The sequence below is a fragment of the Macaca fascicularis genome, chromosome 4 (genome assembly GCF_037993035.2).
Source record: "Macaca fascicularis isolate 582-1 chromosome 4, T2T-MFA8v1.1".
In the NCBI taxonomy this organism is placed as follows: Eukaryota; Metazoa; Chordata; class Mammalia; order Primates; family Cercopithecidae; genus Macaca; species Macaca fascicularis.
The window spans coordinates 105,541,711-105,555,767 of NC_088378.1; the positions used below are offsets into that span (position 1 = coordinate 105,541,711).

A 14,057-nucleotide genomic window follows, 5' to 3' on the forward strand; every position below is an offset into this window, starting at 1 on the left:
GTAAAAGCAAAACAGTAAAAAATGGCAAGTCTTCCTTTCATCAGACTTACATGAGAAAAAAATATTTAAAAAAGTTGTTTCTGCACACGGTCAATTTTATAATGGTTTCTGTTAGTGACAGAGTGCCCTAGTTCCTAAGCGAGGCCATAACATTTTGTCTAATATTCTGAATATTGATTTAACTCAGCATTCAAGCTTCTTTGCAGAAATTCAGGGCATAACAGTAATGACATAATAATAACATAATCTTACATCTAAAGTGCTTCTTACAATTTCAAAGGTTTTTCATGTACATTATCTAATTTGATCCTCACAACAGCTGTAAGGGAGGCACCTGTAATGTGATATTATTGCTAAAATATTTTACCTTTAAAAACCATTATGCTGAGAACTCTATCATTCATGTCCAGAGAAAAACTGATATATAAAAATTTAGCCTAGAATGGTGTCTCTTTCTGGCCATTACAAATTGAGACACACTTATTTGGTTTCCGACATAGAGGTAAGCTTATACACAAATAGACAAGCTAGAGCAACAAAACCTTCTATTTTGGATAACAGTTTTGTAATGTAGTATCTAACTCTTATCAGTTATTAAGTTTTTATTGGTAAGAAAAATTAAGGCAAGAACAACAGAAACCACTTAAGGTGTTTACATTTCAGCAAGATGGTCTACAAAAATTTAAATGATAGAAGAACTGAGACAGCACATAGGAGACCATGCAGTAACCCAGGGATTAGCAGAAGAGGTCAGTATACCTCCTAGGCTGGACAGATAAAAGGAGAGGGCAGAGTGACTTAAGCCCATGGGTTGCAGCACCTGGCATATACTGGAAGCACTGTGGGAACTACACCAGACATACAAGGTGCTCCCAAAAGCATACAGAGTAAGGGAGAAAGAGCCCAGGTTTCCCTCTTTTCCTCAACCTCTACTCTCTCACCAGTGCTTTCTGTTGACAGAACCCAGCCAAAAGCCAGTGACTCAAGAACTTGAATTAACCTTGAAAGATACAAGGAAAAGAGTGAAGAATGGACCATGTGCTTAACATGTTCAATATGTGCACATAAGTTGGAAAGACTCTTGAGTGAAAAACCACTTACTATTTAAATCTAACGTCTACAACCTGCTAAAGTAAATGCCACAGCTTCAATGATTCAGAACAAATACTGACCTGTCTCCATACAATGTTACAACTATAAGTTTTCAGGAAATAAATAAATAGAACAATCCAAGGTTTAAATTAGATTTTATAGTCCTCAAGTGCTTGAGAACCATGATACCTCTTTTGTCCCCTCTTGCTCAAAAGCAAAATCTTAGTGTGTTTTTTGTTGTTGCTGTTGCTTTGCTCTATGTATACATCATGTATTCATCATATTTGGTTCATTAATTGAAGGTAAATGACTAAAGTGCTGATGACAATATCATTCTTCTTAACCTTAAGCAAAGCAGTTACAGGATATTTAGGGCTGGAGCCATTGTTGTGAAAAATCTTATTATATTAGTATTCCAATTATTCCATAATTGTGGCAGCTCTATATCTAAAGTTTTCAGAATTGCTTAACAAGTTCATTTGGGAATGACTACAGTTAGAAAGAGAACATATCAGCAGAAGGAAAGAAACAAGGTACTATTAGGCTCAGAGAAAATCTAGATATGTTTTTAATGCCAAGAAACTTCATGAATTTTTAAAACTTTTTATACCCACTAATTGGGGGTTAGCTGAACAAACTCCCGTGAAGGCTGGAAGCTTTTGTGCTGCCACTGACTTCAGGGTTGGGGAGCCTCCTTCTTTCTTTGTTGCTTCTTGCTTATTTGAACAAATACTTCCACCCACTCACCCACTCGAGTCTTTTTTGGCTTTCTTTTTTCCTCCCTCAACTCTTGTTTTCCCTCTTTTGCACTTTCTATCACATTCTATTCTACTATATTAGTATTGCAATTATTCCCATAATTGTGGCCGCTCTATATCTAAAGTTTTCAGAATTGCTTAACAAGTTCATTTGGGAATGACTATAGTTAGAAAGAGAACATATCTCTCCATGTTATGAGAATATTATTTTTTATTTTTTTATTATTAATTCTCACATTTTCTGTTTTACCCTCTTCTGTTTCTTCCTTCAGCACTTTCCATGCTGGCAGTTTGTCAAAACGGATTCCTCTGGAGGTAAAATGTGAGCATCTTTATATTAGATCCTTGAAAGAATCCTGAGGATCTTGGCCATTCTCTGCTGTGCCAGCTGCCCAGGATGGATGTTCCCTATGGCTTTAATCTTCCTTCTTACTTAGAGGGAGAAAAGACTTAAATTGTTCTATTGCTTAGGCCTCATGTGATCCACATGATTTACCATTTTCACCTTAACATTATCTTCTAAGACTCAAGACACCTCCTGACTACTGTTGATCCCACTCTCTGTGTAGATACTCAGGTCATTTTTCTGCTTTTCCTTTATTATTGTCAGAATACCATCTCCCTTACCAGTTGACCCAGCATATACAATCTAGCAGAGCTGATAATTCTACTTGACAATGCATCATGCTGCTCAAGAAGAAAGCCAGATCCCAAAAACTATCTTCATGAACACAGCCCCATTTCCAGAATGTGTTAATTATACACACTTAAAGGACAAGGGCTTTACCCATTTCATGTCTTTATTCATCATAAGACCAAATGCCTGTCAAGGATTAGAAAGAACTTTAAAGTTACCTTCATGCTAATATTCAGGCTCATTACTGTCTCTTCCAGATGGCATAAAATTGATCAGGACAGAAAGATTCTATTCCTAGATTTGCTATGAACTTGCTCTATAACCTTGAACAAATGACTCTACTTTGAGGATTATAACAACTTATCCATCGCATGGAGGTGTTGTGAAGATTAATTCCTGTTTTTAAAATGATTTGAGGATCTGCTAATGAAAGATGCTATATAAATGCTAATTTTTATTATTCATTCCCACATCTATATATTCTCTTTCTGCTATCTCATAAAATCATCACCCTAAGCAATTACTATTAAATTCATTTAAAGAATGAAAACGAAGAACCAAATTTTCATTCTGAATTCTGAATTTCCTTCCTTTTCAAGATGTAAGTCTTGTGATCTCTAAGTCATTTAAATGCAGATCTTTTGGCTGAATCACAGTTATATATAATACACTTAATAATAAGGATACGGAAATTTGGAAAAATTACAAACTGAACAAAGAAGTTCTTGGAAATACAGTCTATTGTTCAAGCACAGATAACCTGTACAATATCAATCCAGCAAAGTTTTCAGGCTTTTAGATGTAAAACATTTTTGTAACAACCAAAATATTTTCATGCAATTCCATTCAAACCCCTTTAACACATTTAAAAGAGCCATACTATACAGAAAACTTCCACATAGTCATTATGATTACTTATAATGTTATGTTATTATATGCATACTTACTGAAAATCCTTTTAAAAACTTTTGTGATTTTTGCATAAATATTTTGTAGTTTGTCCTTATGTGGTCATTATTACAAACCTGGTAGTCTCTGGGATATGCAAGTTACAAATAAGGAAACTGCAGCTATTCTGCTAATTCAGGGGGATGAAATATTTTTGTTAAGAAGGGAGCTCCAGTCACCCTGGAGTTGAACTTGGCTTCATTACCCCTATCTATGCCTTTGGTTCTGAAGAATGATTCTGACCTAGAAGCCTTATTCAGTTTGAGGTTGATCCAGAACTTGGGGACTTATCTTAGATTTTATTCACATTACCGTTTATTGTCTAGAATTTTCTCAATCCAGCTGGGAAAACCCTGAAAATTACCCTATTCATCACATTTTTTAAGCCTCTCAGAACACCTTTTCATTTTGACCTAGTGGAAGGCATGGCTTTGGGGAGAAGCATGAAAAAATTGCCTCTGGGAACTTTTGGACACTTGAACATACAATTATCAGCATAACTCTGATGGAAAGGGCAGGCAACTAATTATAGTGCCTTTGTGTAGATGGTGTTTTATGTAATAATCTATTATACTAAAACAACTGGCAATACATATAAAAGTATGCATGTAGTATCATATATGAATATATATATCAACTGCAGGTTTACAGCTATTTTTCACTGTATAAGCAGGAAAGCTGTGACGAGCTTACTGTTTACTTTTGGTGGCCTTATGAAAGCAAAAAGGCCATGTTGTTGGGCCTCAGAATCCTGACTGTTAGTATGCTCAGATTATATTCTTCCTTACAATTCACAGTCTAAGACAAAAAATTTTAATGGTCATTATTCTGTAAGTTAAGAGCAAAATATTTACTCTGAATAATACTGATCTACTGTGATAATAATTAGTTTTTCATCAGTATAATGGTAAAACATTTAGAGAAATATTCCAATTTTGTAATTTTTAACAGTTACTGTTACACAGAAAGTATAGATCTCAGTTTCAGTTTGTAATGCCATGTAGACACTATGCACCAAAAGGGCCTGTGGTACCTGAGAAACATCAGAAGAATCCTCTGCTTTTTATTTATTTTATTTTATTTTTTATGAGTGCCTAACTTAGTTCCCATCATGACAGAATTATGACTGATTAGTATCTTTTTAAATATAATAGTTTCTTTTTTTAATATTATCTTGAATAAGGGGATTATAATGCACTACTGAGAAAACCCTGAATTGCGACTGAATCTCAATAGCCAGAAATTTTCATGATACCTAACTGCAAAAGCCGATGTGAATCTTCTCTTCCAACACCAGTGTCACATCAATCAATCAACCAATCAATCAATATCTCTATCTATATCTATTCATATTTCAACTATCAAGGAAAAATTTAATCTTCTGTGGCTCACCTCTAAAGAACTCATTGATATCGTTGATCCAGTTTCACTTCTTGATAGTCCTGCATTATCATCCAACTCAGAGGCCATGAAATTCTTCACAGCTGTGCGAGGTTCAAAGGGCAAACTCTGCATATGTTCCTGGGGTGTGAGATGTTGCTCTAAGTTCATATTGAACTGGTCCATTACAGGGGGATTCATATTGAATTCAGGGTTTACTTTGTAGTGCAATAGCCTTTCATGCGGCAAGGTTTCCATGCCAATATTCATTTTGCTTTCTTCTTTCATTGAAGGCTGGTTATTTACAGAACTTCTGGGCATCACAATATAGTCACTTTCCATCATTCTTTCTTGAGGGTGGACTATGTCCATGTCAGCCCCTCTCAAATTATCATCTGTACATAAGTACACAGTTCTCCGCAATTCACTATTTTCTTTTTTCAAACATGGATTGCTAAGCTCATTCATACTCATGGGCATGTGCAGACCTGTGGGTTGCTGGATGATGACTTTGGAAATGACATTTCCAGGCAATGTTGAATAGCTTAGTCCTTCAGGGTTTGTTCCCTTTTCTTCTTCGTCATCATTTAGAGAAATCCTAGAAAGCGTTCCTGTTATTGTGGCTGCTCGGCAAGGACCAATATCCTTATGAAGAACTGTGAGTAGGAATGTAAAAGTTGAAGAAAGAGAGTTAATGTGTGTTTATTTTTCATTATTATATTATGCTGTCTCTCTTTCTACTAAACAATTTTCTTATTACATATATATTATTTGATAGATATGTTATTTAAAAATATACATATCAATTTGTTTGTACATGGTCCAGAGATTACTCAATCACTCTTTACTGATTCTGTTATGCTTTCATAGATCTCAGATAGCCCATAGCTAAAGCATATCTGAAAGCTGATTAATGGGCTTTCAAAAATCTTAGTACCCTGTCCTTAAACAACTCCAAATAACTTTCTAGGGAAATAGGAGATTACCAGAGAAGTTTTCTCCATCAATCTGCTCCAAAGGATTTTTGTAAAATTATGAATATTTTCATACAAATTTGATTTTTTTCTTAATGGCTTTCCCTCTAAACTGTTCTAGAAGTTATGCTCATTAAAATGCTTCTTGAAGGGATAATTAATGGGAACTTCATCCTACTGGATCAGAAATCCCTCCAAAAATTATGCATATTGAAAATTAATGAGGATTTTTTCATTGAAGTCCATATGGTCAAGGTGGATACAATATTCAAAAGTACTTATCATATTCAGTTTTATATAGAAGAAAGAAAATTTAAAAATTAATCTATATGTTGGGATGCCCCTGTGAGAATATTAAAACTGCCAACTGAGTTTAAGAAAAAAAACTTTATGAACCTCCAAAATCTTTGTTCCACTTTAAGCCTAAAAATAATGATTTAGGAGAAAAAAATTTATGATAACTTGTAGTATGAAAATGAACAAAACAAAAATGCAAACCAAACCAAACAAAAGCAATCAACAAAAGAGTAAATAATTCTTTATTAAAATATATTTGGGTTTTTTTTTCCCTCTTTTTGCCTCTGTATAAAAAGAAAGCCATATTTTGGGGATAATAGGGCAGAATAACACAAAGCATGCTTAGTTATGAACAATTGTCAGTTTTGAGGATACAAATGAATAAAATTCTGAAGACTTGTTATTGTAACTTTGGAATTGAAAGCATACAGAATAGCACTGTGTGAAGTTGGTTCAACATGCACATCTGGTGCTAACCTACCTACAAAGTAGAGCAATCATCATTTAAAATTTCATTAGGTATAGATGACTGTAAAAATCTGGTTTATTGTCTCCTCATAAAAAGTTTCAGATATACTGATTTTTTTCTATTATTATCCAGTTTTCAAATAGAATCATAATTATTATGCATTAAAGCAGAGGTAGAAAAACAGATTATAAATGTCTTTCCCTGTTACATAGAAACAAGATTTTAAAATTATTTCAAAACATGAATCATTCATGTAATATCTGTTATCTTGAAAGATATTGTATCTAGTTATTGTATTATTGTCTCTTTATCTTAGGCAGTAAAAATCATGTTAAATTTACATCTTTTTTAAAATTAATAATCTGGTTGTGCCTTTTTGTGTATTTAACTGTTATACATCATAGAAAGTAGAAAAATTCAGTTTTAAAAAGTTATTTCCAAACCCCTAAAAATAATAGATCAATAATGAATTCTAATTTCCAGGAGTAATGATACATGACAATACTAAGGGGCAAAGTATGCTAAATTTAATGATATTGTAATGATTTAATGATACTGTAAATAAATACTTTAAAAAAACTCCAAATTCAGTGAGGGACACTTTTAACCCTTAATTGTATATAGAAATAATTCCAAAATTTATAGCAGTAAAATTTAAACATGAGTTATGGGAACTTATCTTATTTCATTAAAATATATAAGTAACTTTAAACTTTTATTTAAAAACTATAAAGGAAGTATTGGCACTGTGTATTGACTTTATAATTTAAATTTGTACAAGATACATTAAGCTTTGTACAAATTTAATATGATTTATAGTTATAGCCAACACATTTTAATCAAGTTATATAGCTGTGTTTGCTGAAAATTTATATTATATATATACACACATAATATGTAAATAAAGATAATTCTTCTTACGCAGTAGTGGCTGCTCTGTATGAGAGAAATGCCTGCCTCTTAGAGTTACTTAAAATGTATATCCAAGTTTTGAATATACAGCATAAACAAACCGTACCGCCTACACATGAAAGCATGATGTTAAAGTGATGGGACTTTCAAGAGAAATTAATCAAGTAGTGAAACACAAACTCCAAACAAAATATAAAGCAACTGAATATTTGGCATGATCAGATAGAAACGCTGCCATGTAGGGAAGTGAATTTCACCTCATTATAAAGAGAGATTATTCAGAGTTCATGAATATGCTTCAACATAGACAGACATCTCTAGATAAACTGAGAAGAAAGCTCCTAATGGACTCGACCAAAAAGGGCACCAATAACAGATGAAAACAGAAAATGAAAACATTAGAAAAATTATTTGCTAATAAAATAATGGTACTGGCCTGTATTAGGGATGCTAAATCCCAGCATACAATGAGGCCCAGAAAAATCTGTAACTTAATGAAGGAGAACAAGATAAATACTGCAGAGATGAGATCACAGCTTAAGGAGGATGGTTTAATACAGTGGTACTCAAATTTTAGCATGCATCAAAATTATCTGGATGGCTTATAACTAGTTCCTATACCCCAACCTCCAGTTTCAGACCCTGGGTTAGGGCCTCAAAATGTGCATTGCTAATAAGTTCTCAGGTGATGCTAACACTGATGGTCTAGGGACCACTCTTTGACAACCACTGGTTTAATGTTACAGCTGTTAAAGGAGAGACAAAACCATCTGCTCTTACATTGCTTCTCTTTCAAGGAGAAGTGTAATGAGTACACCAAATGAGGCTGAAAAAAACAACACTGAAGGTGGAAGATTAGGAATTAAATGAATACTTACTCATTGTAAATAAATTTAAGCTTTTAAACCCGGAGAATCACATTCCATCTTGGAACATGGATGTGGAAATTGGCACCGTGGCTAGTGGTTTTTGAGAAATTATGGCAGGTGGATGGAGCAAAGTGACAATATTGTATCAATTATCCAAAAAAGGAAAATGATCAATTCTGGAAACCAAGCACTAGTGAGACTGCGTCCTGGCAATATTTTGTTAGATTTTCAACAGGAAATGGTGATTTCTAATGCCCAGCTCTGGTCCACTATGGGTTGCCAAAGCATGACAGTTACCTTACTGCTCTGCTATGACCATACTCTACATAGAGTATTTAGATTAAATCCAGGAATGAGAATATGAGATTAGTCTCTCGTATTCTTATGATCATGACAAGATCTGAGATTCTGCACAGATGTTTAATGGTTTTGAGTTGAATCTGAAAACTCCATGTAGAGGAAGTCTGCTGGCAGATAGGGGGTGCCTTACTGAATATATCAGGTTTCTCTGCTAGGTTTCATGACATTCAACTCTTTTAACTACAGTTTGAATGAAGACTTAGAAGGTATTCTTATCAAACTTTTAATCACCAAACAATGGAAATGGATAGTATGCTAACCTGAAATTAGTAAAATAATAGCAAATAGACATAAATGCAAAGGCCAAATTTCTTTTTCAAGGAAAACATACCAAAAACAAAACCTTTACATAATAGACTGGGGAAGCCCTGACAACTCCTACAAAAAGTCTTAGGAGTTTCAGGTAAGTTGACACTAGTACTGAAATAGAAATCATACACAAATGTATATAACATTAATACAAATAAAGAGCCCACTGTGATAAATGCTGGGTGAACATGTATATATTTGGGCACCATAATTTAAAATTATTGATAAATTGGAGGCTACCTTGGGTATCGTGCCTCAGAGAATGCTACAAGAAATGAATGATGAAATAAGACTTGTTTAATCTGAAGAAAAAAATACTTGGATTGGGCTAAATGATAATTGCTTTAAGGCAGTTGGATATTTAGATGAAGTAGATACCCACTGTTGTTTTAAAAGGCAACAGCAAGATCAACAAATAAAAGGTAAAATGAGGCATATTCTGTTCCTACGTAGGACCATATTCCAACAATTGGAACTGTCCCTCAAAACTGAACATACAGTTTCCTTTAAAACTATTGAGCCATCTACTCTGGTGAGAATTTAGCCACAGCCTGGGAAATTATGGCATACAAGCCGTCTAAACAGGACGTGCTGCAGAGTTTCTCTTGATTCTTTGTAAAATTAAAACCACAACAATCTTAACACACATACAGACAATGCAATTTCATCTTTACAATAACCCATATTCCATACATGATAAAATAGAGGCACAGAGAGGTTAAATTGACTGGCCTTACATCCAACAACTATTACTTGGTGGAATGGAAATCTTATGTCTCCATGTGAAAGTTTTTCTGCTGTCATGGTGTTTCCAATGAACCATTCTTAGTTTTTCTCTCATTCTCTTGTTCGTTCTTTCTCTCTCTCTCTCTCTCTCTCTCTCTCTCTCTCTCTCTCTCTCTCCTCTCTCTCCCCCTGCCTTCTTCCTCCACAAACACACTTCTGTTACTACAATCCTTCCATTTTAAAGATTCTGTTTATTCATACACATAAATATGGAGACAAAAGTGACTCCATCTTGAATGCTAATCCACCATTTTGACTTCTGAATAACCCTAGCCCTATGAATGCCTCCTGATTCTTACTTTATTTACTGTACTTAATGTAAGAACATGTACTCATTACAAATTCTGCCTTTAGATCAAAGCAACCTTGATGTTATTGTACAAATTATAGGCTATGAGGCTCATAGCACTCTTGCTTATTCTGGAGGGTTGCCTTTAATAGTCTATACAGCATGTATCCCCTTTCCCTATGGTATATAAACCCTGTGTCTGAAGAGTAACTGTGCGGGGATCTATCTGTCTTGCTGCTGCCCAAGACTACCCTCTTGTCTGTAAGTTCCCTAATATCCTCCCTTTAACCAACAACTGAATTTTTCTGCCTCGTTCTTTGGTTTCTCAGCTCTGTTGGCATTTGGGGGCTGCTTTACATATACAGCCCTTTCACAGAACCATATGTAATGTGTAAACCACAGTATTTTCTTTAAAATTAAAATCTATAGAAATGATTTAACATCCCTACTGGTTAGATTTTCCAAATCCAAATATGCTTACCTGATCGACAAGCAATGTCTACATCCTTTTCAAAGTCTGTCTGTAACAAGAAATAAGAAGACATAGAACCATCATTTAATGAAGACCTCAAGTGTCTTTTACTAATCAGATTATCTGAAGTTTACAGATATCTAAGTTGGCAGCACAAGTTTATTGTTTTGTGCATAGGAAGTTTCTCTAGGTATAATTAGATTGTTTTCAACAGTGTTTCCTAGAGCCCAAATGTTAAATAAAATCAAAGGAAACATAGCATACAATTTTAATAAGACAATACAATACCCAGTGTCATCTTCAGTCTGGAAACTGGTAATCATGTATTAGAAGGATAGAATTTTAAGGCAATTCTCTAACCATAATAAAGACATCAGAATGTGAATTATGATGAATATACTTAAATAATTATGTTTGTTATTGGTATTTTTAAACATTCAATTTGAACATATTACTTGTAATGTAACATCTTATAATCCAGCTTTGTCAAACTAGGTTAAACTACGCTCAAACTAGACTCTTCTAATGATTCAAATGTGGCAAAAAGCTTCCAGGTTTAGGACTTAAAATTGAAGATTAAACCATACTCATCTGTTCGAGAACCTTCTGGGGTTTAGTTGTGACCTCATATTTTCCTAAAATTTTATTTTAAACAAATCAATTAATTTTTGAAATGATAAAATTTCATTATCTTAATCAGTGTCTTCCAATCAAATGCCTTTCCCTATTAATATTTTAAATCAGAGATTTTGGTTATCTATTTGTTTTTAGTAAGGAGTTGATTATTCTTTGCAAAGTCTTAGTTACTAATGTATCATCTAGCTTATTATTGTTGCCTAGTTCAAAAAAGCTAATAAATCGAATATACTGTAAAAACAAAACTTTCCTATTTAATTCCTGCTTTAAATGACACAGTTTAAATATCATCTTATTTCTAAAATACATCAAAGTGGTTATACCTACAGTACACTTTGATTCCAATAATAGCCAGAGCTCCCATACAATAACTGATCTTTCACTAAAAGGGTGGCTACTTCTTACGCTTTAGGACAGTGGTTCTCATCTTAGGCTGCATACTGGAATCATCAATACCTAGGTCCCACTCCCAAGATTTTGATTTTATTTGGTCTGTGGCGTGGCTCCCCTGATGATTCCAATGTTTCACTAAGGGCAAGAACCACTGCTTTAAGACTAGAAGTGCAGGTTCATAGTGTTCTGATCTGTAAAAGACATCCACATGCTCCTACGCACAAATCATTAGCCCTAATTCTATGCAATGAGGAACATACTCCGCAGTGTTGCATAGGACTCCCACACTCAACACCCCAGGGAACCAACAACACGTCCTGGACTCTGAAGCCATCTGGAGATAACGCTTATGTGGGACCAGAGTTCGCAGTCTATTAATGAACTGAAGCCAAAGTCAATCAAAGTGAGATTTTTACACTATTTTACTAACAAGGATTTCTTCTATTCCCTTGAGAAATCATGACTTAATTAACAAGCAGTGGAAAAATAAAAACTCACCATGATTTGAGCATGTCCATTAGGAAAAGAACTTGAAGAGTCTGCATTGATAGGATCTTGACAGTTTCTCAATCGGCATCTAAATGCATCCTGAACCTGTGGGGAAGGAGAACACATTACTTTTCTTCTCTCTTAGTAATGACAAGATATTGTCTATATTGGCAATCAACTCTGAGGCAGTGGTTATCATTGATTTTACAATCGTATACCGATTTTGTTTACTTCTTTGTTAAAAGAAATTATTATTATTGTTGTTGTTGTTATTACTATTATTTTTTGAGATGGAGTTTCACTCTTGTTGCCCAGGCTGGAGTGCAATGGTGCAATCTTGGCTTACTGCAACCTCCGCCTCCCGGGTTCAAGCGATTTTCCTGCCTCAGCCTCTCAAGTAGCTGGGATTACAGGCATGTGCCACCACTCCCGGCTAATCTTGTATTTTTAGTAGAGATGGGGTTTCTCCATGTTGGTCAGGCTGGTCTCAAACTCCCGACCTCAGGTGATCTGCCCACCTTGGCCCCCAAAGTGCTGGGATTACAGGCGTGAGCCACCGTGCCCTGCCTTGTTTACTTTTTAATACAAATGCTGGTGTACCTGGACTTTTGCTGTATGGCAAGGAAATTTATCACTTACCATAACCGATAGAGGGAAGTGCTGGGAACTCCTTAGCCATCAAAATAGCTATATCTGTTCGACACTAATAATTCTTGCCAGAAGGCAGATTTATTCCACTGTTGCAAATAATATGTGTGTCTTTTAACGGGATTTACTATTTGGCATGGCATAATCTTCCTAACAGCTTTAAATATTGTGAAAAATGAGATTATTCAATGATCTTTTCACTGAAATTGATTTTGGATGTTTCTTTTTATGTCTCATGTAAGAAATCTTTGAGTAGACTATCTCTTGTCTCCCTGTGTGCCCTGATATAAAAACAAAACACAACAAAAGGGAAACAAAACAGCACTACTCCTGGTGGACCGACTTGCCAATAAAAAGTCACTTTGCAAAGCCAAACTTCCTTCATATCCATTTATAATCAAATTCTGAAGAAAGAACAAACATATCTCATGGAAGTTCTAAGAACATTACATTAATTCTTTTATTAAAAAACAAGTGAAGGAACATGAATAGCTGAGAAGCAAACATAAAAAGCAATCGATAGTTATTCTCTTCCTACAGTGTCTCAGCATCAGCCTGTTCTTTCCAATTCCAGAGGTTCATCAAGCTCCCCAGGAGCTGTTGATGGACATCGTTACAAGTAGCTACTTATCCCAAGTCAATGTCAAGGTCGTTTCACTACTTTGTTTTTCTAACTTCATATTATTGACATTCTCTTTCTTGTTTATTACACTCTGTTTTATTGGATTAAAAAACAAAGCATAGATGATGTTATATTTTCCCTATTTTACTGATGCACCATTATAGGGACTACTAAGGTAAATATAGAGAGGTTTTCATTTTTGAGAAGCACTGATATAAGATCTCTTGTCACCATTTTGATGTGAGATATTCATATATACCTGTTGGTCAGGAAACAAAACAAAACAAAACAAAACTGAGCCTATTATGTTGTTTTTAGCTTCCTTTTTGTCCTCTCACCTATTTCATAGTCATTAGTAGTCTCTCTCCTAAATTGTCACATTGCAGGATTTGGAAACTGACACCAAGTCTAGTCACAACCAAAGACTGGCCAACTGGCCCAATAATGAGACCTCTGTCCACTTCTATTTCTCCACTTCCAGTTCTAATCCTACTGATGCAGCCATAATGTCTGTGAAATGAAGGAATGGGGATAGACTCAGTGTTCTCTGACCTGTCTTCCATTCTATTACTCTAATATTTCTAAATCTAGAATTTCTTTGAAAAAGAATGCATTACCTGATACCCAGAAAGGTAATTTCTTATTTCCTTTTTCAAACACATCAGTTAAAGTACAGATGTAGTGAAATCTAGTCTGATCATCTTTTCCTGAAGAACT

General features: G+C 34.6%; 1 protein-coding gene across 4 annotated transcripts in view; it reads right to left on the reverse strand.

Annotated features, from left to right (window-relative positions):
* ADGRB3 (adhesion G protein-coupled receptor B3) overlaps positions 1-14,057 on the reverse strand; it is a 737,861-nt gene that overhangs the window by 22,881 nt on the left and 700,923 nt on the right. For all 4 annotated transcript variants that reach the window (XM_005552615.5, XM_074037708.1, XM_015449250.4 and 1 more), the window contains 3 exons: positions 12,080-12,175; positions 10,562-10,601; positions 4,828-5,471 (listed from right to left, as the gene is read on the reverse strand). In XM_005552615.5, coding sequence (XP_005552672.1) covers positions 4,828-5,471; positions 10,562-10,601; positions 12,080-12,175 — 780 coding nt within the window. The remainder of the gene's footprint in view (positions 1-4,827; positions 5,472-10,561; positions 10,602-12,079; positions 12,176-14,057) is intronic.